This window comes from Gobio gobio (genome assembly GCF_949357685.1).
Source record: "Gobio gobio genome assembly, chromosome: 16".
Taxonomy (NCBI): domain Eukaryota; kingdom Metazoa; phylum Chordata; class Actinopteri; order Cypriniformes; family Gobionidae; genus Gobio; species Gobio gobio.
This window is the reverse complement of record NC_137109.1, coordinates 22,809,881-22,835,311: the sequence shown is the minus strand read 5'-3', so window position 1 is coordinate 22,835,311 and position 25,431 is coordinate 22,809,881. Positions and strand designations below refer to the sequence as shown.

General features: G+C 38.6%; 1 protein-coding gene across 1 annotated transcript in view; it reads right to left on the bottom strand.

Annotated features, from left to right (window-relative positions):
* The window catches only part of kif3a (kinesin family member 3A), a 44,945-nt gene that overhangs the window by 2,783 nt on the left and 16,731 nt on the right, over positions 1 to 25,431 (bottom strand). Inside the window, exons 6-15 of the mRNA XM_079839861.1 lie at positions 19,765 to 19,904; positions 19,488 to 19,685; positions 19,229 to 19,403; positions 17,369 to 17,467; positions 8,577 to 8,733; positions 2,814 to 2,994; positions 2,617 to 2,727; positions 2,418 to 2,543; positions 241 to 294; positions 70 to 138 (exon numbers count right to left, since the gene is read on the bottom strand). Of these exons, the coding sequence (XP_079695987.1) occupies positions 70 to 138; positions 241 to 294; positions 2,418 to 2,543; positions 2,617 to 2,727; positions 2,814 to 2,994; positions 8,577 to 8,733; positions 17,369 to 17,467; positions 19,229 to 19,403; positions 19,488 to 19,685; positions 19,765 to 19,904 (1,310 nt within the window). The remainder of the gene's footprint in view (positions 1 to 69; positions 139 to 240; positions 295 to 2,417; positions 2,544 to 2,616; positions 2,728 to 2,813; positions 2,995 to 8,576; positions 8,734 to 17,368; positions 17,468 to 19,228; positions 19,404 to 19,487; positions 19,686 to 19,764; positions 19,905 to 25,431) is intronic.

The following is a 25,431-nucleotide window of genomic DNA, read 5'->3' as shown; positions in this document are numbered from 1 at the left end:
AAACATGAAAAGGGAAGAGCATTCATCATGTGTGCCTAGAGAAAACATTCGATTTGAACTGACACTTACATCCTTTTCTTTCTTGTCTGACACAGGTGTCTGTTTTCTCATGTTGTTGCCTGTATAGGCCACACATTTCTAAAAAGTAAAAATAAAAAGCAAATAGATCAGCTGTATTATATGTTTTCATTGCTCGAGATCTGAGAGAATGGCAGAATGAATTGTGCTAAAGAAGCTCACCAGCTGCCACTCTCCAATGTCCTCATTCCAGTGCACATAGTTCTCAATCATCTCCTGTACACAACACAACAAATAAGAAGTCGTTTACATGTGTTTTCATAGCAGGGAACCTGAAACGCTGAGATAAAAATTAAGCTAAGCTCAGACAGCTCTTTTCGGGGCTTTTGAAAGTCAAGTGAGTCGACATATGAAACTGAATGTAAATCTACTTTCCCCTTTTACAGACAGTAAATGCGTAAAGCTGGTTAATACCGCTCATTATTTCACTGAACTGCACTTGACTTAGGCCCAATCCCATTTCTACCCCTTAGCCCTTCCCTTTCCCCTACCCCTTCGTTTTGCGCGTTCACGTGAAGGGTGTCTCGATTCTCTCTCTGGAGTGGTAGGGGTAAGGGGAACGGCCAGATAGCCCTTCAAACGAAGATTTTTCAGGACCACAGTTCGAACGAAGGGGTATGAGGAGTTTCCCTCCACCTAGAAATGTGAGCTAAAATGTGTGTATGTTGCCACTCAGGATCGATCACTTGCGTGTCGCCTGGCTGCCAGTTTCTCCGTAGCTTGCTAAACGCACTATTTGAGTGATTTGAGCACATTAATAATAGTTTAAAAAATATATATCTGGTCATCCTTCATAACGCAGTCGATATTTATATCACATATCGTCTGTAAACTCTTGCATTACCAAGGCAACGACTGACTTGACGTATAACGTATGAACATTATCGCAGCACCACTGTAGATAACGAAACCATATCCGTACTGGCCAACTCGGATCAGCACGAAATGGAACAGTTAATAAACAAAGAGAACAGTTTGGCCCGATGGAAAAGCGGCTTAACTAGTCTTGTATGTTCTGTATCATTGTATCATCTTAGGAAACTCTGGCTCATATGTTTTTGAACTGAAAACGAGTCCAAATACAGCGCAAAACTCTGTTGGGAGTGAGTAATTTGTTAAACGTGCTCGCGCCTGATTTCTGTTAGATATAGCCTACGCACTTCATTGCTGTTCATACTTGTTAAATGTCACAGGACACTAATAAAAGAAACGGGGTATGATGACGTGTAATGGTATAGTAGTGGTGTCCCATTTCTTAGGAGAATATTTTCACCCCTACGCCTTGGCACTCTGTTTCAAGGGGCAAGGGGAATGGGTAGGTGTAGGGGTAGGGGAAGGCAAAGGGGTATAAAATAGAATTGGGATTGGGCCTTAATCTAATCAGTTCTTAAAGGGATAGTTCACCCAAAATTAAAATTCGGTCATTATTTACTCGCCCTCATGTCGTTCCAAACCGGTATGACCTGTAGAATATAAAAGAAGATATTTTGAAGAAATGTCTTCTGACGCAATGGTAATTTTTAGTTGTACTATCCCTTTAAAACTTACTGTGCAGTTTATTTGCCAGCTCAGTTTTGACATTTGTGCCTTTTTTAGTGCAAGAGCAGCAGTTCACACTTCATATTATCAGCAAAAATATCAGATGAATCAAATCCGGATGAGGAGGGAAAAAGCAAAACATTATTTGCATGCTTATGCATGTGCTGCGGCCTGAAGCCTGAAGTGCTGTTTCTTGCAGGAGAAAAAATAAGTTAGTATTTTACAAATACTGATGTGTAGGATTTTACAAACACAGGTGCGTCTATACACACACACACACAAAAATTTGACTGGTAGTGTGCAATATACATACACACAGACACACACACACAGACACACACACACAGACACACACACACAGACACACACACACAGACACACACACACAGACACACACACACACACACACACACACACACACACACACACACACAGTGTATGTAAATATGTGTGTGTGTGTGTGTGTGTGTGCATATAATGTGTACCAGCGTTAAATTCAAAAATGTGTGTTTTTGGAGTAGATAGTGTGGGAAGAGCAGTCAACAAGTGTTATAGCATAACAGCACACATGCAAACTCCTTCAATACTGTTTAAAAAGCATATTGGGATGCGCCTAATGAAGTCGGTTGAGTTGTGATCTGGATAGTTTTTTTGTTTGTTTTTTTCGGGTTGCAATTTTCATGGCGAAATAATTCCTGTACTTCTGTAGGTATTATTTGATAACTTTACTGTTATTCTAAAATATGTCAACAATAAAGAATGATTAGGTGTGTCCATTGTGCACCAGCATAAATATAGACCTGATATTCCTGAGGAATAAAATTATCAATGATGAGCATCTGCAGACGCAGCTCTCGGCTCAGCTGCCGGATGTTTTCCAGCAGACCTTCGATCTCCCTGTGATGCTCTTGCTGCAGATCAGCCATCTGAAAAAGAAGAGACGTTCTTAACGGAGTCGTTCAATATCATGTCAAATATGCTATTTGAAATGTACTGCACCTCTGATTTTGCTGCCATCAACATGGTCCACACTTTCTTCAGTTTCTTGGTCTTGCCTTGAGCCTCTTCTTGTAAACTGGTGTATTTCTCCTCAATGTCCAAGCGCTCTTGCTGTTTTAGAGACATTTACAACCACAATCCACTGTGAGATAAAACTATACAATAATGGATGAACATGAGTCTGCTATGATCTTTACCTCCTTTTCTTCTAGTTCTCTTCGGAGCTGCTCGGCCCTTTTCCTCCTCTCCTCGAGTTCATTGTTGGATTCTTCCAGAAGCTTCTCTTGCTCCTCTGCTTTAGCCAGTAAATCGACCCCACCAACAATAACCCTCTTTTCCAGAGCAGACAGCTTCTCGAGTAATAAGTGATGTTCCTGTCTGAGATACAGGAAATAATGCAAAGCATGACACCATTATACTCATTACACCCATTATATTAATATCTATACCAGTGTTTCTCAACTGGTGGGTGGCAACACTGTTTTGAGTGGGTCATGAAGTGTGTAGTCAAAGAAACAACAACAACAGTAAAATGTTGTCCTGAATCAGTATCTGCGGTCAGATGAGATGTTGTCAGGCTTAATTATAGCAGCACTGATGATGTCAGTCATTAATGTTCATCAAAGAACAACGGGGACATAAAGAAATTGTAGCTTTAATGTTGATTCATCTATATTTCATTTATTATTTATGCAGTTTATAACTTTTTTCAATTTCGGTGTATACTATGTCTAACAGGGAAGGCCATGGGTAAATAAAACAATCTTTACATAAACCCATTATAATAAATGTTATAAGTTCAATTAAATGAAAAGTTATTTTTTAAAGCCTAATAAATGTTGAAATTGGTAACTTTCAGTTATACTGTAATATAACGTCATTAATGTTTCATAGAGACATTAGTATCAGTGATGCTGGCCTTCATTCATAAAAAAATGACAACACATTTAAAATATGCTGTCTTTAAATTGTTTCTTCATTAATTTGGAGAGTAACAAATGATTACAATATCAAAATATTAAAAACTCCCATATATATACACACACACACACACATACTATATATATATACACACACACTCACCTAAAGGATTATTAGGAACACCATACTAATACTGTGTTTGACCTAGCCTGACAAGCCAGACCCACATCAAGATGTTTTGTCTGGAAACTCACCATTGACAGGGCTCAATCCGAGGGGCGGGATAAACGGTTGTCTGTCAAATTTCCTCTGCACGCAATTGGATAGCACCACAACCAACCGAGACAGAGCTAACGTTAGTTGATAGATTAAACAACGAATACATCTTCCTTTCTTACGAATGACATCAGTGCCGATCTTTGTTCTTTCCTCAAAGAAAAGCTTAACTCCAAGTCTTCCAGAGTAGCGGCCAAAACCGATTTGAAAGACGCTGATCGTCAGCTTCTTTGTTTACCAGTAGCACCAAGAACCTCCGCAACTCCGCTCCGTCATTATGTTAAGCCCGCCCACCGACTCTACACACGATTGGCCTGACCAGAGTTTGGTTTTTCCAGCTCTGAGGTTTACCGAGAGTTGCTAGACTACACTCGCGGCAAAATAAATTTTCTGCTGCTAGGGTGCGTCTAGATTTATAGGCTATGTTTGACCCCCATTCGCCTTCAGAACTGCCTTAATTCTACGTGGCATTGATTCAACAAGGTGCTGGAAGCATTCTTTAGAAATGTTGGCCCATATTGATAGGATAGCATCTTGCAGTTGATTGAGATTTGTGGGATGCACATCCAGGGCACGAAGCTCCCGTTCCACCACATCCCAAAGATGCTTTATTGGGTTGAGATCTGGTGACTGTGGGGGCCATTTTAGTTCAGTGAACTCATTGTCATGTTCAAGAAACCAATTTGAAATGATTCGAGCTTTGTGACATGGTGCATTATCCTGCTGGAAGTAGCCATCAGAGGATGGGTACATGGTGGTCATAAAGGGATGGACATGGTCAGAAACAATGCTCAGGTAGGCCGTGGCATTTAAACGATGCCCAATTGGCACTAAGGGGCCTAAAGTGTGCCAAGAAAACATCTCCCACACCATTACAACAGACGACCGGACGACCTGCAGCACAGAGAGTTCTCATTAAAAGAATAACTTCTGTTTGAACGTGATCCCGAAGTCTCCTGGTCTTCACTTCTGAGTTTCCTACACTTTAGAAGATAAAAGTTCACAACACTGGTCATATAATTAGAATATCATCAAAAAGTTGAATTTATTTAACTATTTCCATTCAAAAAGTGAAACTTGTATATTATATTCATTCATTACACTCAGACTGATATATTTCAAATGTTTATTTCTTAAAATTTTGATGATTATAACTGACAACTAAGGAAAATCCCAAATTCAGTATCTCAGTAAATTAGAATATTACTTAAGACCAATACAAAGAAAGGATTTTTAGAAATCTTGGCCAACTGAAAAGTATGAACATGAAAAGTATGAGCATATACAGCACTCAATACTATGTTGGGGCTCCTTTTGCCTGAATTACTGCAGCAATGCGGCGTGGCATGGAGTCGATCAGTCTGTGGCACTGCTCAGGTGTTATGAGAGCCCAGGTTGCTCTGATAGTGGCCTTCAGCTCTTCTGCATTGTTGGGTCTGGCATATCGCATCTTCCTCTTCACAATACCCCATAGATTTTCTATGGGGTTAAGGTCAGGCGAGTTTGCTTGCCAATTAAGGACAGGGATGCCATGGTCCTTAAACCAGGTTCTGGTTGCTTTGGCAATGTGTGCAGGTGCCAAGTCCTGTTGGAAAATGAAATCTGTATCTCCATAAAGTTGGTCAGCAGCAGGATACATGAAGTGCTCTAAAACTTCCTGGTATATGGCTGCGTTGACCTTGGACCTCAGAAAACACAGGATCTTTACACTGGACCTCAAGCAACGTGGATTGTGTGCCTCTTCTCTCTTCCTCCAAACTCTGGGGCCCTGATTTCACAAGTAAATGCAAAATTTACTTTCATCAGAGAACATAACTTTGGACCAGCAGTCCAGTCCTTTTTGTCTTTAGCCCAGGCGAGATGCTTCTGACGCTGTCTGTTGTTCAAGAGTGGCTTGACACAAGGGATGTGATAGTGGTTCTTGAAGCACTGACTCCAGCTGCAGTTCACTCTTTGTGAAACTCGCCCACATTTTTGAATGGATTTTGTTTCACAATCCTCTCCAGGGTGCGGTTATCCCTGTTGCTTGTACACTTTTTTCTACCACATCTTTTCCTTCCCTTCGCCTCTCTATTAATGTGCTTGAACACAGAGCTCTGTGAACAGCCAGTCTCTTTTGCAATGACCTTTTGTGTCTGGCCCTCCTTGTGCAAGGTGTCAATTGTCGACTTTTGGACAACTGTCAAGTCAGCAGTCTTCCTCATGATTGTGTAGCCGACAGAACTAGACTGAAAGAGCATTTAAAGGCCTTTGCAGGTGTTTTGAGTTAATTGGCTGATTAGAGTGTGCCACCAGGTGTCTTAAATTTTGAACCTTTTTACAATATTCTAATTTTCTGAGATACTGAATTTGGGATTTTCCTTAGTTGTCAGTTATAATCATCAAAATTAAAAGAAATAAACATTTGAAATATATCAGTCTGTGCGTAATGAATGAATATAATATACAGTTTCACTTTTTGAATGGAATTAGTTAAATAAATCAACTTTTTGATGATATTCTAATTATATGACCAGCACCTGTGTGTATATGTGTGTGTATATATATATATATATATATATATATATATATATATATATATATATATATATATTTATTTATTAGGGATGCCACAATTCTCAATATAATATTGAACCGTTCGGTACGGCATTCACGGTTCAATACGCGCTTGTGAATTGCGGTTTTCTCGGTTTCGCATTTAATTAATTATTTTTCTACAAATTCTATAATTTGCCTCCATCCCAATACTGAACAACGCGACATACATTCACATCACACGTTAGTGGTAGAGTTATACTCAAGGAACACTGTAGTTATTCACAATCACGAAAGTGAATTATTTGCATGCGTTTTAAAGCCTTGCCGGTTTCATTCGTGTGCGCGGTTTTAACATGCGCTTTTTAGAGCGCGCGCACTAAAAGCCTGTCAAACACGTGAATACTGAACTAAGTAGTCGTCTTACTGCGTTAATACTGTCAAATACACGCAAGGTTAACATAAACACAGTCAGTTATGTCTAAAGTGAAAGTAAAATCGCAATCGTATCTGTATATTAGATGTGTAGAGGTCTTAAACTGACAGCAGCGCAGCCAGTGAACACGCGGTCCTTAAAGGGACAGTTCACCTATAAAATTGTCATTATTTACTCACAATAATATTGTTTCAAACCTGTATTCATTTCTCGATGACAGAATTTTCAGTTTTGAGTGAAATATCCCTTTAATGTTAATACAACAACAAGAGACATAGAGAAAATCACTCACTGCTCTTGACTGAAAAACTAGCTAAGAATCTCTCTAGTCTATGTAGTGTTTTATTTTTACATTCATTCATTCAATTTCATACTTAAATGCTGCTGTACAGCTCTGAGCTGCCAGTGTAAATCTTTATATATATTTATTTTATATTATCCAATACACTAGGAATGTGTACAAGGTTTTTTTTTTTAAGTAAAGTTTTAAGTTTAAGTAAGGTTTTTCAATTATTTTAAGTAAAATAAAGAAAGAGTATTGCAATAAAAAAAATAGTCTTTTTTCTCTTTAACCTCTTGCGGTTCCTGTAGCCTAAGAATAGAATAACAAAAAATGTATGTGACAAGCCATCAGAACCGAACCGAACCGAAAACCGTGGGTAAAAACCGAGGTATGTATTGAACCGTGGACTAACTGTATTGTTGCATCCCTAATATATATATATATATATATATATATATATATATATATATATATATATATATATATATATATATATATATATATATATATATATATATATATATATATATATATATATATATATATATATATATATATATATATATATATATATATATATGTGCGTGTGTCATTATTCTGACAATATGTTACTAGGGCTGCCCCCTAATAATTGCCAAACAATCGCCTTGGTTTCCGTGCACTGGAACGTGTCACTAAAACCGGAACTCAGGCTACTTGCGTCACAGACATGAGAAATACATTATATTGCCAAAAGTAATGGGACACCCCTTCAAATCATTGAATTCTTGGAATGGGTTTATATGGCCGAGCAGCTGCATCCAAGCCTTACATCACCAAGTGCAATGCAAAGCGTCGGATGCAGTGGTTTAAAGCACAACACCACTGGACTCTAGAGCAGTGGAGACGTGTTCTCTGGAGTGACGAATCACGCTTCTCTGTCTGGCAATCCGATGGACGAGTCTGGGTTTGGCGGTTGCCAGGAGAACGGTACTTGCCTGACTGCATTGTGCCAAGTGTAAAGTTTGGTGGAGGGGGGATTATGGTGAGGGGTTGTTTTTCAGGGGTTGGGCTTGGCTCCTTAGTTCCAGTGAAAGGAACTCAATGCTTCATCATACCAAGACATTTTGGACAATTTCATGCTCCCAACTTTGTGGGAACAGTTTGGGGATGGCCCTTTTCTGTTCTAACATGACTGCGCACCAGTGCACAAAGCAAGGTCCATAAAGACATGGATGAGCGAGTTCGGTGTGGAGGAGCTTGACTGGCCTGCACAGAGTCCTGACCTCAACCCGATAGAACAGCTTTCGGATGAATTAGAGCGGAGACTGTGAGCCAGGCCTTCTCACCCAACACCCTTTAATGACCATGGGAAAATGTGGGTCCCACGACCAAACCAGTTGAGAACCAGTGATCCGTACTATATGATGCCGACATTTGTGCTGGTAGGTTTAGAGATCACCATTTTTTTGGTGGACAGATCCAAGATGCCTGCACCTGTTAAATGACTTATATGGTATAATATCTTACTGGGCTTTGAGAAGGTCCTTCTCTCTCTTCTCAAGCTCTGCACGTGCTTTGTTCCTCTCTTCTTCCTCCATGTCCAGTTTGGCCTCCAGTGCTTTCCTTTCCTCCTCTATCTTCGCCTGCATCTCCACCATCTTGTCAGGAGACACCTTCTTCCTTCCTGATCATGACACATTCAAAAAAAATTATAAAAACATTAGCTGAAACACATAGCCAAGAAATAACTACATCACATCAGATTTTGTAAACGGAGCCATTTTGTAGCAGCGATCTTACCCTGCTGAAATTCATCCTCAATGGTAGACACCCTGCAGTCAATAATTGTATCTCTAAAAACCCATCTTTGATAATCAAGATGACAAATTGATTTGTTGTTCATTTAAATATATGTTTGAACCAGAAATTGATTCAGAAGAAAATGGAGCGCAAATTATATGGAGCCATTTAGAAGTCTATGTATCAGAATGGTAATGTGTTTTATGTATCACTCTCTACAACATCAGACACATAATAATTGATGATTACACAGTAATTGATATGATTGACTACATTACCAAAAAGCTAATGTGTTGCTAATGTTACACAAACCATGCTCCAATTTTCCCAATTTCAGATTCAGAAAAAAATCCTTCTAAAAATCATCATCCTTAGAAACGCTTTGAATGTCATAGAAAGTCAGTGGGAAAAAAGCCCTGCATTTAAACGTCAACGATTTACTAACATGGTCAAAGTTATTCTACAAATTTTTTTTTTCACAAACAGACAACGTCAAAACAATCCCCGTTCACAGATCCGTGAAAACACCTAAAAACACTGTATTATTCATGCCAGGTCAGTAGTTTATGTCACTTTGTAAAGAAACACTACATACCTGTAGACTGAACATGTAATGCACATGACATCACCGTTTTCACAAATTCACATTTTTTGTATGTTAATTTTCAAAAACGTACACTTTGAAAGTTTGTGTTTTCAGGCCACCAAAACGCTGTTGTGTAAATGAACTGCCAAAACACAAAAAAAGTTTAATGTTTAGCTGAAAATGGTGTCATGTAAACAGTCTTTGATACACTGAAGTTTATCTAAAGAAGGAGAAACTACTGTGTTGGTGTGATATGGTGTTGACTGATGAATTTGCAAATTGTTTGTCTTAAAGCATATTAAAACACCACATAGACATCTTAAAGGTCCCATGGCATGAAATTTTCATTTTATGAGGGATTTCAACATTAATATGAGTTCCCCTAGCCTGAATATTGTCCCCAAGTGGATAGAAATGTTGATCGGTGTAAAACCGAGTTCTGGCTGTCTTTCTCTGCCTTTGAGAAAATGACAGGCCAGACGAGCCAATCCTGAAGTCTCCTGGTTTGACGTCCAAGCAGGAACGGTTCCCTCCCTTTCCTCCGCCCAGAGAATCTGGCACGCCCATGCAAACGCTCGAGAGATCATTACTTGTGAACGAGTGAACGCTGGCAGTTTCTCAGTGTTTGGATGTACAAATGAAAACAGAAGTCTTTTTTCAGTTCCTTCTGATCTGTGATCAGTGATTTCTTATGTGTAGCTAATTATTTATTATTCGTGCACACACTGCGGCTTCTCTCTCTCCCGACAGAACGGTGTTTTCTATCTCGTGAGTCAGTGTTTTTTTACATCCTCGTCGCGTCTATCTGTTCATACAGTCGGGAGTTTCTGCTCAACATCGGCAGAGCCACATCTTTAGAGATAAACCTCACTCACGCCGAAGCTCGGCCTTCAACATCCCCGACCCCAGTAGTGCATCTGGCCCACAGCGGAGGCACCATAGGCGGCGTGAGATTAAGCAGAAGGGGGGTAAGCGTGAGGGTATCCGACTAGGCTAGCCAGCTCTCCCCACAATAAACTGGATTACTTGACGATTACTGCTGTTGTGTCTTTGTTTGCGCTGTGTACTCAATGCGCGTCACTGAAGCTTTTCATTTGATTGGAAAATATCTAGAAATAATGCTTTAATCAACACTTACTAACTCGTTCATCTCGCTGTAATGGTACATTGCATGTGTTACAAAGTTGGTAATAATGATGAAGACGGACTCGGCGTGACTGGGACTCGTGTTTATTCAGAACTCTCAGATACAAACACAATAAACTCGCGCTGACAGACAGCACTCTCACAACTCAGTAGTTACTATAAATAACTTTGTTAGCAATCGCTCCGTCTCCGTGATGTCCGGTTCGCGAACGAATCATTCTTTTGAATCGGTTCTTTTAGTGAACCGAACCAGTTCACCAAATCGGACTGAATCGTTCTAAACGGTTCGCGTCTCGAGTCAGCGCTGATCCATAATTTACTTAAGTTACTAACTTTCTGACATGAGTGACAGCCCCTCCGACTAGAAATAAACTAATAACCTGAAGTATATGCTGTAACTAAAACAGTTCACTGAACTGAGACATGCTGAGAGAACTGATGAGAAGTGAACTCAGGTCCATCCGTCTCTCTGGCAGCAGCTCGTGCGTCGTAGACCTCGTTAAACCACGCCCCCTCCGCTCATTTAAAATGCAAAGATGTCAGCCAATCACAACAGTGGGCGTTTTTACTGAAGTCTCACAGCAGACACGCCTCTTGAAACAGGACATTCAGCCACAGGGCAAACAGCAGTATAGAAAAAATGCCTTTTATTTCTAAATTATGACATTTTATGATGTAAAAATCATACTAACAATATAAGTACACCTCAGGAAACACTAAAATAATAGAAAAATGCCATGCCATGGGACCTTTAACAACATAAAAAATGTGATTTTCACCACAGCACAGAGGGTCTTTAACTAATCAATGAGATGCTAATAAAGGGATTCCCAAACCTTTTGGCAGCCGAATTCCTTTGACCGAAAATATTAATTGAAGTTCCGCATGAGATTGGAGGGGGGCTGATATACCGGTAGACATGATTAACTGGTAGACTATCGGACTATTTGGACTATTATCTCGATTGTGGTTATACTAATGTTACGTTGCTGTGCTGTGCGGTCATGTTTGCAACTCATTTCAGTACATGCACAAGCAGTCAGAGAGACTGTTTCTCAGAGTTGTCAGAGATGCGCGACATGAAGCTGCTGCTCCTAGAGCGTGTGAAAACTGAACGGAGTGCTTTTTGCTGTCTAACTGGGCTTGAACAGTTAAATCAGGATTTCTGCAGGTTTCACCAAGTCAAATTTAAGATTTTTTTAACTTTTTAAGACCATTATGAATTAAATTTAAGACCTATATCATGCAAAACTTAAACTTGTAAAAAAAAACTTACAAAGGAAATGCTGAGTCACAAAATTACTTGCAAAGCAAAATAATTAATTTTTTAGTAAACTTGCACTTCCAAATAGCTCAATCCCACCAGAATATATACAGTGAGGAAAATAAGTATTTGAACACCCTGCTATTTTGCAAGTTCTCCCACTTAGAAATCATGGAGGGGTCTGAAATTGTCATCGTAGGTGCATGTCCACTGTGAGAGACATAATCTAAAAAAAATCCAGAAATCACAATTTATGATTTTTTTAACTATTTATTTGTATGATACAGCTGCAAATAAGTATTTGAACACCTGTCTATCATTCTGTCTATCAATTCTGACCCTCAAAGACCTGTTAGTCTGCCTTTAAAATGTCCACCTCCACTCCATTTATTATCCTAAATTAGATTCACCTGTTAAAGGTCGTTAGTTGCATAAAGACACCTGTCCACCCCATAAAATCAGTAAGAATCCAACTACTAACATGGCCAAGACCAAAGAGCTGTCCAAAGACACTAGAGACAAAATTGTACACCTCCACAAGGCTGGAAAGGGCTATGGGGAAATTGCCAAGCCGCTTGGTGAAAAAAGGTCCACTGTTGGAGCAATCACTAGAAAATGGAAGAAGCTAAACATGACTGTCCATCTCCCTCGGACTGGGGCTCCATGCAAGATCTCACCTCGTGGGGTCTCAATGATCCTAAGAACGGTGAGAAATCAGCCAAGAACTACACGGGAGGAGCTGGTCAATGACTTGAAAAGAGCTGGGACCACCGTTTCCAAGGTTACTGTTGGTAATACACTAAGACGTCATGGTTTGAAATCATGCATGGCACGGAAGGTTCCCCTGCTTAAACCAGCACATGTCCAGGCCCATCTTAAGTTTGCCAATGACCATTTGGATGATCCAGAGGAGTCATGGGAGAAAGTCATGTGGTCAGATGAGACCAAAATAGAACTTTTTGGTCATAATTCCACTAAACGTGTTTGGAGGAAGAAGAAAGATGAGTACCATCCCAAGAACACCATCCCTACTGTGAAGCATGGGGGTGGTAGCATCATGCTTTGGGGGTGTTTTTCTGCACATGGGACAGGGCGACTGCACTGTATTAAGCAGAGGATGACCGGGGTCATGTATTGCGAGATTTTGGGGAACAACCTCCTTCCCTCAGTTAGAGCATTGAAGATGGGTCGAGGCTGGGTCTTCCAACATGACAATGACCCGAAGCACACAGCCAGATTAACCAAGGAGTGGCTCTGTAAGAAGCATATCAAGGTTCTGGCGTGGTCTAGCCAGTCTCCAGACCTAAACCCAATAGAGAATCTTTGGAGGGAGCTTAAACTCTGTGTTTCTCAGCAACAGGCCAGAAACCTGACTGATCTAGAGAAGATCTGTGTGGAGGAGTGGGCCAAAATCCCTCCTGCAGTGTGTGCAAACCTGGTGAAAAACTACAGTTAAAGTTTGACCTCTGTAATTGCAAACAAAGGCTACTGTACCAAATATTAACATTGATTTTCTCAGGTGTAGATTTGCAGCTGTATCATACAAATAAATAGTTTAAAAAAATCATACATTGTGATTTCTGGTTTTTTTTTTGATTATGTCTCTCACAGTGGACATGCACCTATGATAACAATTTCAGACCCCTCCATGATTTCTAAGTGGGAGAACTTGCAAAATAGCAGGGTGTTCAAATACTTATTTTACTCACTGTATATAAATATATTATATTATATTATATTATATTATATTATATTATATTATATTATATTATATTATATTATATTATATATATAATTATTATTTTTTTTACTGATTTTGTGGTGGTGCATGTTTTTTTTCATAATTAGGATGCCACGTTTACCATATTATTATGTTAGATGCACAATAGTCACACATGACAATAAAAGGTCCAGTGGTGTGCTATCTAGCTTTAATAACATGATCGTTTAAAGGGGGGAATATGACCAAAATCTTACAAGTAACCCACATCAATAAGCAATTGCTTATTATAGGTAAAAAGTTCTCAAAGTAATCAAGTAAAGGGTGTGTATTTGTGTGTAATGTGTGTATTTAATCATTCAGGGGCAATAAGTCTATAAATAGAATACATTCACGCGAGAGCTGACAGGGTGGCAAACGCGTGCACAGAATCCACAGTCAGTCCGACATCGGTCAGTCCGACATCGGTCAGTAACAAATTAAGTTTGCAGTTTATTAACTCTTTTTTTAGTGCTATCAGGCATATCATACTTTTATTTGGTCATTATGCGAGATGGCAGGTGAAAAAAGATTCGTCTTCGCTTTCACGATCACGGAACTGGAGAACTTTTAGCTGAAGAATAAAATCCGTTTGATGTGTGTGGTACAATTCGAAAGAGATAACACAGTAGCTGATTGGCTGCAATATAAGATGCATGTTGGTCTCATTTGTAGTTGTAATACAGCGAACTATATAAATGGACTAGCGAAACAAAGAACTACAACACCCCGGCCGGAATAAACACACACACACACACACACACACACACACACACACACACACACACACACACACACACACACTAAAGTGCTGCGGGAGCATTTCAATGAGCAATAGAGGTAGTGTTACATGGACGTAGGAAAATTAAGACCTGTTTAAAATGAATTAAGACCTAGAACTCAATAATTCAGTGAATTTAAGACTTTTTAAGGCCTAAACTTTTGATTGTGAAATTTTAGACTTTTTAAGACCCCGCGGGAACCCTGTAAATACACATACCTATGTGTCAAAGTGACATGTATTTGCAAGTAAACAGTCATTTAGGTCTTAATGTAAACAGTTGAGAAAGAACTGAGAAATTGAGAAAGAACAATGCACAAGTATAATGGATCCATGCAGTCGGTCTTAAAATGACAGCATCCAAATTTACCTGCGGTCATTATTAATGCAAATCAATTTATAACCTTTATATAAGGTGTTTTTTTCTGGATTTTTTTATTGATATTCTGTCTCTGTCCATTAAAATAAACCTACAATACAAAGTATAAACCCTTCATTTTTTGTAAGTGGGCAAACTTGCAAAATCAGCAGGGGATCAAATAATTATTTTCCCCACTGTATTTCGTTATCATGAAATAAAATTACTTATATATCGTGATATAAGATTTTGGTCATATCGCTCACCACTACCCGAGATATTAAGTAAATATTTAAACAATTTACCAAAACATTTGGACATTCTCTGATTTTGTTAAATGGTGCACAGGTGAACAAATAAATATTTTTGATTTATTATTTAAAATAAATATTTTACATTAAATTGTAACTATACTTTTATATATTTATTTATTTTTCATTTGCTTTAATTTTATGATTTAATTCATTCTTAGCTTTTTAATCAATTCAGAAAACCCCAGTTTGGGAAACCCTACGTTAAAACAGAGCTTAGCATTTGCCTGTTAACCATCTTAAGTCATCTGAACAATCTCACCTTCCTTAATGTTTCTCAAACACTTCCCATTTTAAATGAATTTAAATTAAAACCCAACCAAACGTGGCAGATTTCATACATTTCATTTTTGATGGTCAGCAAGAAGCTTTAAGAATGCAAAGATGAGAACTAATGAGCTTTGGAGATCAGAGTTTGCATAATGTGTCTATGGTAAAGTAGTGACATCCACTAATGATAATTGAATTACATTTCACACACTTAAGTTGAAGACTTGGCAAAGTTTTTGTTCCGTCTGACCATCTAAGGTGTGGGACAGTAAAACACAGCACATTTCTAGAGTTTGAAGGTGATGGGAGGTTGGGCTGGTAAAGAGATCATGACACCAAGCACACTGCGCAAGAAGAGAAAAGGCACAAGCACATATCATACCATCATCTAAATGTCTTTTAAGGGGGAAACATATCTGCAATTTGGTCAGTGTGAAATGACACATCAGTGACTAAGGCAGAAAAGCTGTGGGGTGCAACAGAAAGGAAGACGATAAACATGAAGTGATTAGATGAGAGTTAAAGTGAGAAAGGTGACGCCTGAGAACCATTTATAGACTTCCTGTTGGTAGAAATGTAGTGTCCTATTTTCAGCTTCTGCTGTATCACTGAGTTCTGCTGCTACCTGCTGATTCAATTTATTACGCAACTGGTAATTAAAATAAAGGCTTGACTGATGAATAATTAAATTCATATCATTTATTAAAAGTTATTAGAAGCTGGGTAGATAGATTTTATGATTAGCAGCGGGTGCCACATTGGAGCCTGAGCAATCAAGATTAATTTAAGTTTTTTAACTTGTAATATGCATTGCACAGCGTGTGCTATCTGAGGTTTTGGATACAGTTATGCACACTACTGTGCAAAAGTTTGGATAGAAAATAATACTTTCATTCAGCAGGGATGCATTCAGTCGATCAAACGTGCCAGTAAAGACATTTATAATGTTTTGTTAAATCAATTATTTTGAACTTTCTATTCATCAAAGAATCCTGAAATATGCGTCATGGTTTTCAGAAACATATTAAGAAGCACAACTGTTTTCAACATTGATAATAATAATAAATGTTCCTTGAGCAGCAAATCATCATATTAGAATGATTTCTGAAGGATCATGTGACACTGAAGACGGGAGTAATGATGATGCTGAAAATTCAGCTTTATCATCACAGGAATAAATTACATTTCAGAATATATTACAATAGAAAACAGTTATTTTAAATTATTATATTATTTCAAAATAATTTTGATCAAATGGATGCAGTTTGAATAGTAGTGTACATTCAATTGAGCATTGGAGTGTGCTGATGTCAGGGTGCAAGAGGGAGTGTGCATTTGGGAGAAGTGATTAAAGAAGCACAAAAGGTGGGAATGACTCGCGGTATCCATGTGCTGCTAAGGTGCTCTTTGGATGATTGTCAAATCTTGCTGAAGAACAGGATCACAGGTTTACCTTGTTCAGACCAAACACCAAAGACATCCTGAAATTCATGTTTATTTTTAAATCCAGCTTTTCACTCAAACTGAGGCTGATAATATTATTTTATAATAACAAAAATTGCATTCATCTGCATTTTCACTAGTGGTCCCAGACTGCATGTGGGCACACAGTCAGTGCAGAGTCATTGCCAGGCATTAACTGTTTGCACTCATGACGCACAATGAAAGTAGATTTGCTTGATCTGATAGTCTAGACAAGCAAACCAAAACCACATTGTTTCTTCCTTCAGATACATTGTGATATCTAGATATTTCAACCTAGATGACGTCAGGGTATGTGCACTGTAGTGCATCACAAGGTTTACATACATAAATTAAAACTTGAATGAAAGTTTAACGCCATAAAGCAAAAATATCTAATGAGGTCAAAGAAAAAACCAACACAGAACGACCTTGACATGTCTTCTGCAGACTATGAAAATGATTTTGTAAGGCAATACTTGTGGTAAAAAGACAAAACCACGGATTGCATCATCTTTCTAAGAGACCTCTGTGACGAACGCTGTCAAGTAATTAAAAGGAAAAGAAAAGGGGAAATTCATACCTCTTCGTTTCCTGCGTCTCTCTCCTCCATCACCACCTTCATCTTCACCCTCATCCATGTCATCTGATCCACTGCCATCAGAGCCAGAGATCTCCTCACCTGAACAGTAGTAGCATAATACTGTATCACTGTGGCTTTATCAGCACTGAACATGTATAAATACTCTGGCTCTGTACCAAACCCTAAAGCGACTCTGACTTCATGGATCATCATAGATGCACTTATCAAAGAAAGCAAACAATTATGCTGTCTTTCAAAATACCATCTTTTTGGTCTAAAGCAAAAGCATGTTTTATGAAAGTTGATATCACTCTTCTTTATATTAATTTAGGGGAAATAGTGCAGAAAACATTAAAATGATCAAACATGACAGTTAAGACATTTGCTAAAAAAGATTTCTGAGCAGCACAACTGTTTTTAATATTGATAATAACATTAAATGTTTCTTGAGCAGCACATCATCATATTAGAATGATTTCTGAAGGATCATGTGACACTGAAGACTGTGAAGTAAGGATGCTGAAAATTCAGCTTTGCATCACAGGAATGCGTGTTGTTGATCAAATAATTGGAGCCTGAGTAAGCACAAGATACAAAAATCTTGCAGATCCCAGTCTTTCGAACAGAACCAAAATGTATATGATAAATCATCAAAATGCTGAGTTAACCGAGTCTAATGCACCTCACGTGTGACCGTTAGAAGGTAGCTCCCTATGTAGACAACTTTGCAGCTCTCTAGGCTTTAGACCAGGGGTCTGTTCTTCGTACCTCGCTTAATACATCTGAGATAATATGACAGATCCCAGATCTTTTAATCGTGATAACTGATCTCTGGCTAATTTGGTTCTTCAAAAGAATTTGCGTATTGGATTAAAATATCTGGATTAAGTTATCAAAGATTACTGCGCGTTTGTGTGTTCCCTGAAGAGGGCAGATGTATCGATACTCGAAACTACGATCAGCAATGCAGTGATTGGCTGGCGGCATGACAGCAACGTAATGACATCATATAATTAAAAAAGCCACCGGGCAAAAAACTTGACATATATATATATGTATTTTTTTAAACATGAATTTCTGGACCTTTATAAGGAAACAGCCAAATGACCAAACCAACATAAAAGTTATAATAGATAAATGAAATGTGCATTAATTTTTTTCAACATGATTCACAATTATTTATATTCACGATTTTATAGTATTTGTACACCCTTTACAGTTTTTGTAATTAGCAATTAATTTCGTTTTTAATTCAATTTGAAGTAGATTTGTTATGTGACAGCATTAAAGTTTCTTAAGGGTCAAGATCAATTTCTCTACGTCTCCTGTGCCGCATCAAGCCACTCCCATAATATGTCACTGTTCAAATGAATGCATGGCTCAGAGTAACTGTAAAGCATGTGTGCAAGACAATAACATTATAAAGTAATTATTCCATCAAAAATAAATCTTTCAATCAAGTGGCTTTGTCTATAGTATTATACACAACATAACAATATTATTTTCAAATACATTTTAAATTGTTATTGCCCCTGGTTCAGTAAGGAACTCTTGTAATAAAGTAGCAGTGGCTGGGACAGCTTTTAAGTATCACCTCAAGATGAAATCTAATCCTGTTTACATGAAATAAGCCTGCTCCCGAGCAGGTTTAAGTTTACGGACCTGTTGCTAAGACAGCAAGTCCAGGATGAGCTTCAAAGAACCAAACAATCCAAGATTGTCAATGCCAAATCGTCAACAATCAAATCCAGCTAACTGATTTAGTGAGGTACGAAGAACGGACCCCAGAGCAAATGAGTCACATCGTGAAGACCAACCCTGACGTAAAGACATTACATAGATCAAACTGATGTGTGGTACCTTCTTCCAATTTTTTCTTGAGCTCTTCAATTTCCTTCTGAAATTGCCGCAACAGTGCATCCTTGGGATCCTCGTTAATTCTGGCCTTATTCTTGATATTTTTGGCACGGTTAGCATAACGGAGAGTACTGATGGTCTCATCGTAGTTGTAATCTGCTGGGCCGATGTTTGCACACTGCAAAGTAACAGATCATTAAAACAGAATTATACTGTCTGCAGTTCTTTGACTGAAATCTGCAAAAGCTCATTACTGTCGTACCATCATGGTTTTGGAGTTTCCTCCTAGAGAGTCCTGTAACAGTCGGGTGAGTTTTGAGTTCCTGTAGGGCACGTGGGTGCTTTTCCCATCCACTAGTGCAGAGATAACATTTCCCAGGGTGGACAGGGACAGGTTGATTTTTGTGGCCTCTTTAAGACGTTGACCTGTGGCACCTGTTTTTCCTTGTCTTTCAGACCCCTGAGCAACAAAACAATTCAGTAGCGGAAAGGAAACCAAAAACACTGTTAAGTTAATTCACATGACGTGGGCCGCTTACCGCAAGGTCGACCAGGTGTAGCTTGCCCATGCGCACATGTTGATTTCCATCTACACCTTTCTCACTGCACTCGATAGTTATGGTGAAGATGGCATGAGAGCGAGAACTGTGCTCGTTCATATTAGTAGCACCAACAGAACCTGGAAAAGGACAAAAAACAAAAATTTTGGTTATCATCCGGTCTAGAAAACAAAGAGCCCAATGTCAAGTAATGTTGACCCTCGCTCTAATATTCTCACAATGGTCATCACATTTCTCTACATTACTATTATAATCAGTGTTGGGGTACTTTTAAAAGTAATGTTACAATCAGGGCTTAAAAACGGAAAAAAATATCAATCGGTTCACTCCGAGCAGAATCGATATTATAGCGTTTCCGTTTTTGCGTTCCTCAATAAACATTACTGTTCCGAAAACGGTTTGATTTGAAAAAATACGGTTAATAACGTTATTTTAATTTAGCCTATACTTTAAACAAATATGTATAAATAGACTTATTTTTCACTCAATAATAATATAACGCATGGTAATTAAACTTGAATATTTATTTCATAACATTTTTAAAACCACAACAGAAATACATGCATTAATTACAAAGCATCAACAGCGGACCTGTTTTAATGGAGCGTTAGACAATCGAAAGTGGCCTCTTATGCCTAATTCTTTTCAGAAGAGTGATAACATTCTTTGTACATAACTTTTTTTCAACACGACTTGTTTTAAAAATTGCATGAATAAAGAATAAATAAACTGGATAACCATTGCTCTTTTAATGCACCGTCAACTGGTAATTTCAAAGCAAACACTGCGCAACACATCCTTGCATCACATAATCAAATTCAGTCAGCTAATAAAGCTTGATCATTTAATGCAATATAACATACCATTTAATACGAAGCATCAACCGTCTATATAGAAAACATTGACCTGTCCTGTATTGGCAATCTGAAAGACTATAGGAAAAATGTTTGATAGATGCTAGTAGCCTAACGTTACTTGGATAGGCTTAAACGGAATCCATAAACTAGCCTAAATCAGTCTATTTGAGCTTAAAGTCCGTACTGCTTATTTAAACGTTCGAAAAGAATGTCCTCCAATACCTGCACATTCATTGTAGACCTCAGCGGGGAAAGAAATGTACTTGAGGCATGAAAATGCACGCTCTACACTGACTTGCGTACCGGTAGATTCATAGATGACTGGTGCGCGGGCATTTCACTCACGCTTGATCCGTCAACGTCACATGCTGTACTACTCAATTCATGATTGGTCACTGCCAAATTAAAATATTAAAAGAACGATAAAATAACGTTATTAACCGGTTAATGGTCATTTCAAATTAACGTTTCTGTTCAGAACGATTCAAATTGATTTTGATTTCGTTTTCGTTTTTGTTCCTCTTAAAATTTTGTTCGTTTCCGGTTTTCGTTTTCGTTCCTTGAACCGGTTCAGAGCCCTGGTTACAATATTGCGTTACTAATTGTGTTACTTTTTATGTGTTACATTACTTTTGCGTAACTTTTTCTCACCTGGGCTGGGCTTGGTTGTTTGTTTCTTTGTTAAAAAACAAACAAAAGAAAAGTAACATTTTGGGCAAATGCAAAGGCCCTTTTATGCCACAGGTGAAATGAAAAAGCCTCAGGCTGAAGGAAATGCAAATTCAAGCCTGTACTGTAGAGGGCGCAGCTCAAATAAACCTTAGCTGTGCTGCCGTTCTGGATTGCTGAAGAGTAAGATGCAGAAGAAGAAAGTTTGCTGGGCCTGGTGTCAATAAAAGCTTTTTTTGACTAACAAGGACGTTTTCAGCTCTGAAACTTACAGGATATTCTTATATTACCATGACCTTTTATATATCAAAAGCACAAGGGAAAGTTGATCACCTCTTTAAGCATTTAGATTTTTCCCCAAGAAAATTGTACTCATCTAGTAAATGAATCTTGATTTAAGAATTTTCAGATTTTTGGACTGGAAACAAGAAAAAAAAAAAACTAAATAAGAAGAGCAGTTTTTTTGCAGTGTAGTCAAATCTTTTGATCATTATTATATATATAAGTGACGGGCCGTTATCGGCGTAAACGTGCTGTGTTAACGTGAGACTCTTATCGGGCGATAAAAAAAATATTGCTGTTAATCTATTCTCAAAGTTGTGTTGGGAGCTGGGTCTATACTTCGCAAGCTATGATGACTTTCACCTTGATTTTCTAGCGCGGATGTATACCTAGCCGAATTGCACTGTAGGGGGCGAGAGAACGAACCTGTGTGTATGCCTACCAGTGATGCGCGGGTTGATCCAAAATGAGCGGGTGCCCGCGGCCACCCGCGGTTACCCGCGGTTACGAGTCATCCAAAAATATTTTTAATGATATTCGGGTCACGGTCGGTCGGATCGTCAATAAATCCTTATTTACCTTTTGAATGTTGAGCGTTATTAACTTTTGAATAAATGCTGACGCGGGACAAAATGCCCGATTTCCCAAAACGTTGAACTGAGCAATGCCATTGTACCATTTTAATAGGCTACTTTTAAACGCATTTAAAGTCAGTTTTATGTATTTTCTGAGAGGGGGCGGGATTTTTGTTGGGAAAGTCGGGGGAGAGACGCACACTTCGATTAGACTGGATAAACACATGCAGCATCTTAATTGTTAAGAAAATTAAACGAAATAAATGAATAAATCAAGCCTGTATTACATAACACTAGGCTATATCATACAGCATTCAGAAAAATAACAGTTTGCGCTCCTAAGGGCTTTCACACTTTTCCAAATGTTTTCCAAATGTGGGCTGATGAATTCTTCAAGCCGGGTCGAAACATAAACATCGCGTTCATCAATAATATGCATCTGGAGCTGAAATGGAAATTGATGGGCCGCCTCAAGAACTTCCTGCTCTCGCCGCTGCACCTCTGAGCGCACCACGTCAGGGCCTGAAACATTTTCTCAATGGCCCAATGAGCTACGATGAGCATTTACTACTTTTAAAAAATGCGGGTCAGGAAGCGGGTCGGGTACAATATTTTCTTCTTTTTTTTTTGCGGTCCGAGTTGCGGGCGGGTTAGTTGAAAACGTCGGTCGGGTGCGGGTTGTTTATACATTGACCCGCGCATCACTGATGCCTACTAGCGTTGTCAAAAATACCCATATTTCACTATGTATCAATACTGAAATATCTGAAACGATATGATACTCATTTTCTACAGTATCAATATCAGCTGCGCTCTCCTATCCGACCGACAGCGAGTTGACACGCACCCGCCTCCTCTCATGCAGTCCGGTTAACCCTCTGAACATGGCGAACGGGTGTTCTGCTGGATTTTTCTTTAGCGTGTTAGTATTGGTGTGACCGGTCTGAATTTCGCACAGGGTTGCACATAACGTTAATTCTACTAATTCCCGCAGATTTCGCGCTCGCATCTGAAGCGCGCACACACACATACCGCAATAAAGCCGCCTCTGACATACAGGTGCAAAAATTAGCTCCTTTTTCCAGTTTATTAATGGTCAAATACACTCAAAAATGTCTCAATGCCCATCTTGGTGAGTTTTAATTCCATGATTACAGTGAGATTAATCTAGATAAAAAAAATTAATCTATGCCCACCACTAATATATATATATGTATGTGTATGTATGTGTGTGTGTGTGTGTGTGTGTGTGTGTGTGTGTGTGTGTGTGTGTGTGTGTGTGTGTGTGTGTGTGTGTGTGTGTGTGTGTGTGTGTGTGTGTGTGTGTGTGTGTGTGTGTGTGTGTGTGTGTGTGTGTGTGTGTGTGTGTGTGTGTGTGTGTGTGTGTGTGTGTGTGTGTATATATATATATTGTCCTGTTGCTTAGCTCCCTCTCAGTCACATACCTGAAGCACATTCATTATGCAGGTCTTTATGCGGCCCATTATGCATTATTTTATTATCTCAGGTGTGATACCCAGCATTATTCATTATCGTTCACGCCTCCTCGCATACTGCCTTTATAAAGAAAAAGTGTCTTACAATATGTAAATTAATATATTGTTTTATGTGGCTCAACGTAAAGTAGGCTCAACGATTCTCACATCAGTTTGAATCAAAAACTCTAGGCAACAACAACCATTAGTCAAAAGTCTTGTGGACACATACCGTAAAACTTCAAATAATAGCCCGGGCTTCTATTTACCCACATCACCGAACTGCACCGGCTTGTATTTGAAACAGGCGTCTATAAGAGACAGGCCTTTAATTTAGTGTTGAGATGTTCAAGCATGACGGTAGGAGGTTACCACATATTACGTTTTATTTATAATTCATTCGAATGTGTTTAACAAATCATTTAATGTAAGAAATTAGGGTTGTGCCGATGGACGATATCATCGTGATGCCATGCCCCCGTTGCGAGTCTGTTGTGCGTGCGACGCACACTAATCCTCTTCTATAGTTATAGTTAAACTAAAAACTTAGCAGGGATTGCTCTGTAAATTAATTTGAGAATGTAACTAATGCATATATGCTATTTTAAATACTGTAGTCTATGCCAGATATATGTATAGCCTACATTTTGAAATCATTTGAGGCTGAAACATCCATAAGCATGCGTGTTTATTTTAGCACTTCCGTCAGTGAAACAACACAGCCTATTCAACATTTAAACGATTTTCAGTAAATAATGGTTACCTAAAGAATATAAGAAAATTAAATATTAGTTAGAAAAATATTTGATTCATACTATTTCCCCGCAAAGACGTACTCTGCGCTTTGAGAGGAATGGGACAAAAGCTGGATAGACACCTTTCAAATATATCTTCGTGTTTTCTCCTGATGTTGCAAGGCAACACTTGTAAAGGGTCTGAAGAGCGGATTTTATCTTCCACAAGGTCAAGACATTTAGGCAATGTTTGATTATTCACAGCCAGAGAAAACGAAACTAAAATCACCGGTGTGTGTGTGTGTGTGTGAAATGCGCTATTCAAATAAACCAAACTTGACGCGCATTACCAAGTTTAATAACAAGAACAAACTGTGTTAAATAAAGTTTTAAGTAAAAAGGTATTCGTCCCACAGTTTTTTATTGTACTTTACCACAGTAAAGGATGTGAATAGTTATAATAGACTTAATTATAAGCAAACGAAAGGAAGAAACGTTTATAACGTTAATCCCCTGCGAAAATGGCGACGTCCCCCCCGCTTCCATCAGAAGCTACTGTCAGGCCACATACCTAAGGATAACATCCCGAAGCTAATGAAATATATCTCCTCCTTCTCCCTCGCACACACAAACACACGCGCACGTCTGCGCGCAAGCATTAAAGGAATTTTTCAGCCGCTCCGTATCCAGCTTTACCCACGCTTGAAATTTGACAACTGTCAGCTTACATGTCAAATTATACTTTTCTCCATGGTGGTATTGAGAGAATTAAGAAAAACTGAAGACTGAAAGTTCGTTAACCTCTTTGTTATGCTGCCATAGTGATGAGTCGTTCATGAACGGTTCCGTCTGTCACGTGAAATATAATCAAAACATAGAACAGACGATCTGACGGGTTTGAGAAGATCAAATACGGCCCGATACTAAAAAACAGACCCGGCGTCTATTAGAGACCGGCCTTTATTTACCCAAACCTGTCGTCGCACCAGGCGTTTAAAAGAGACAGGCGTCTTTATTTTGGACTCGGCTATTATTTGAAGTTTTACGGTATATA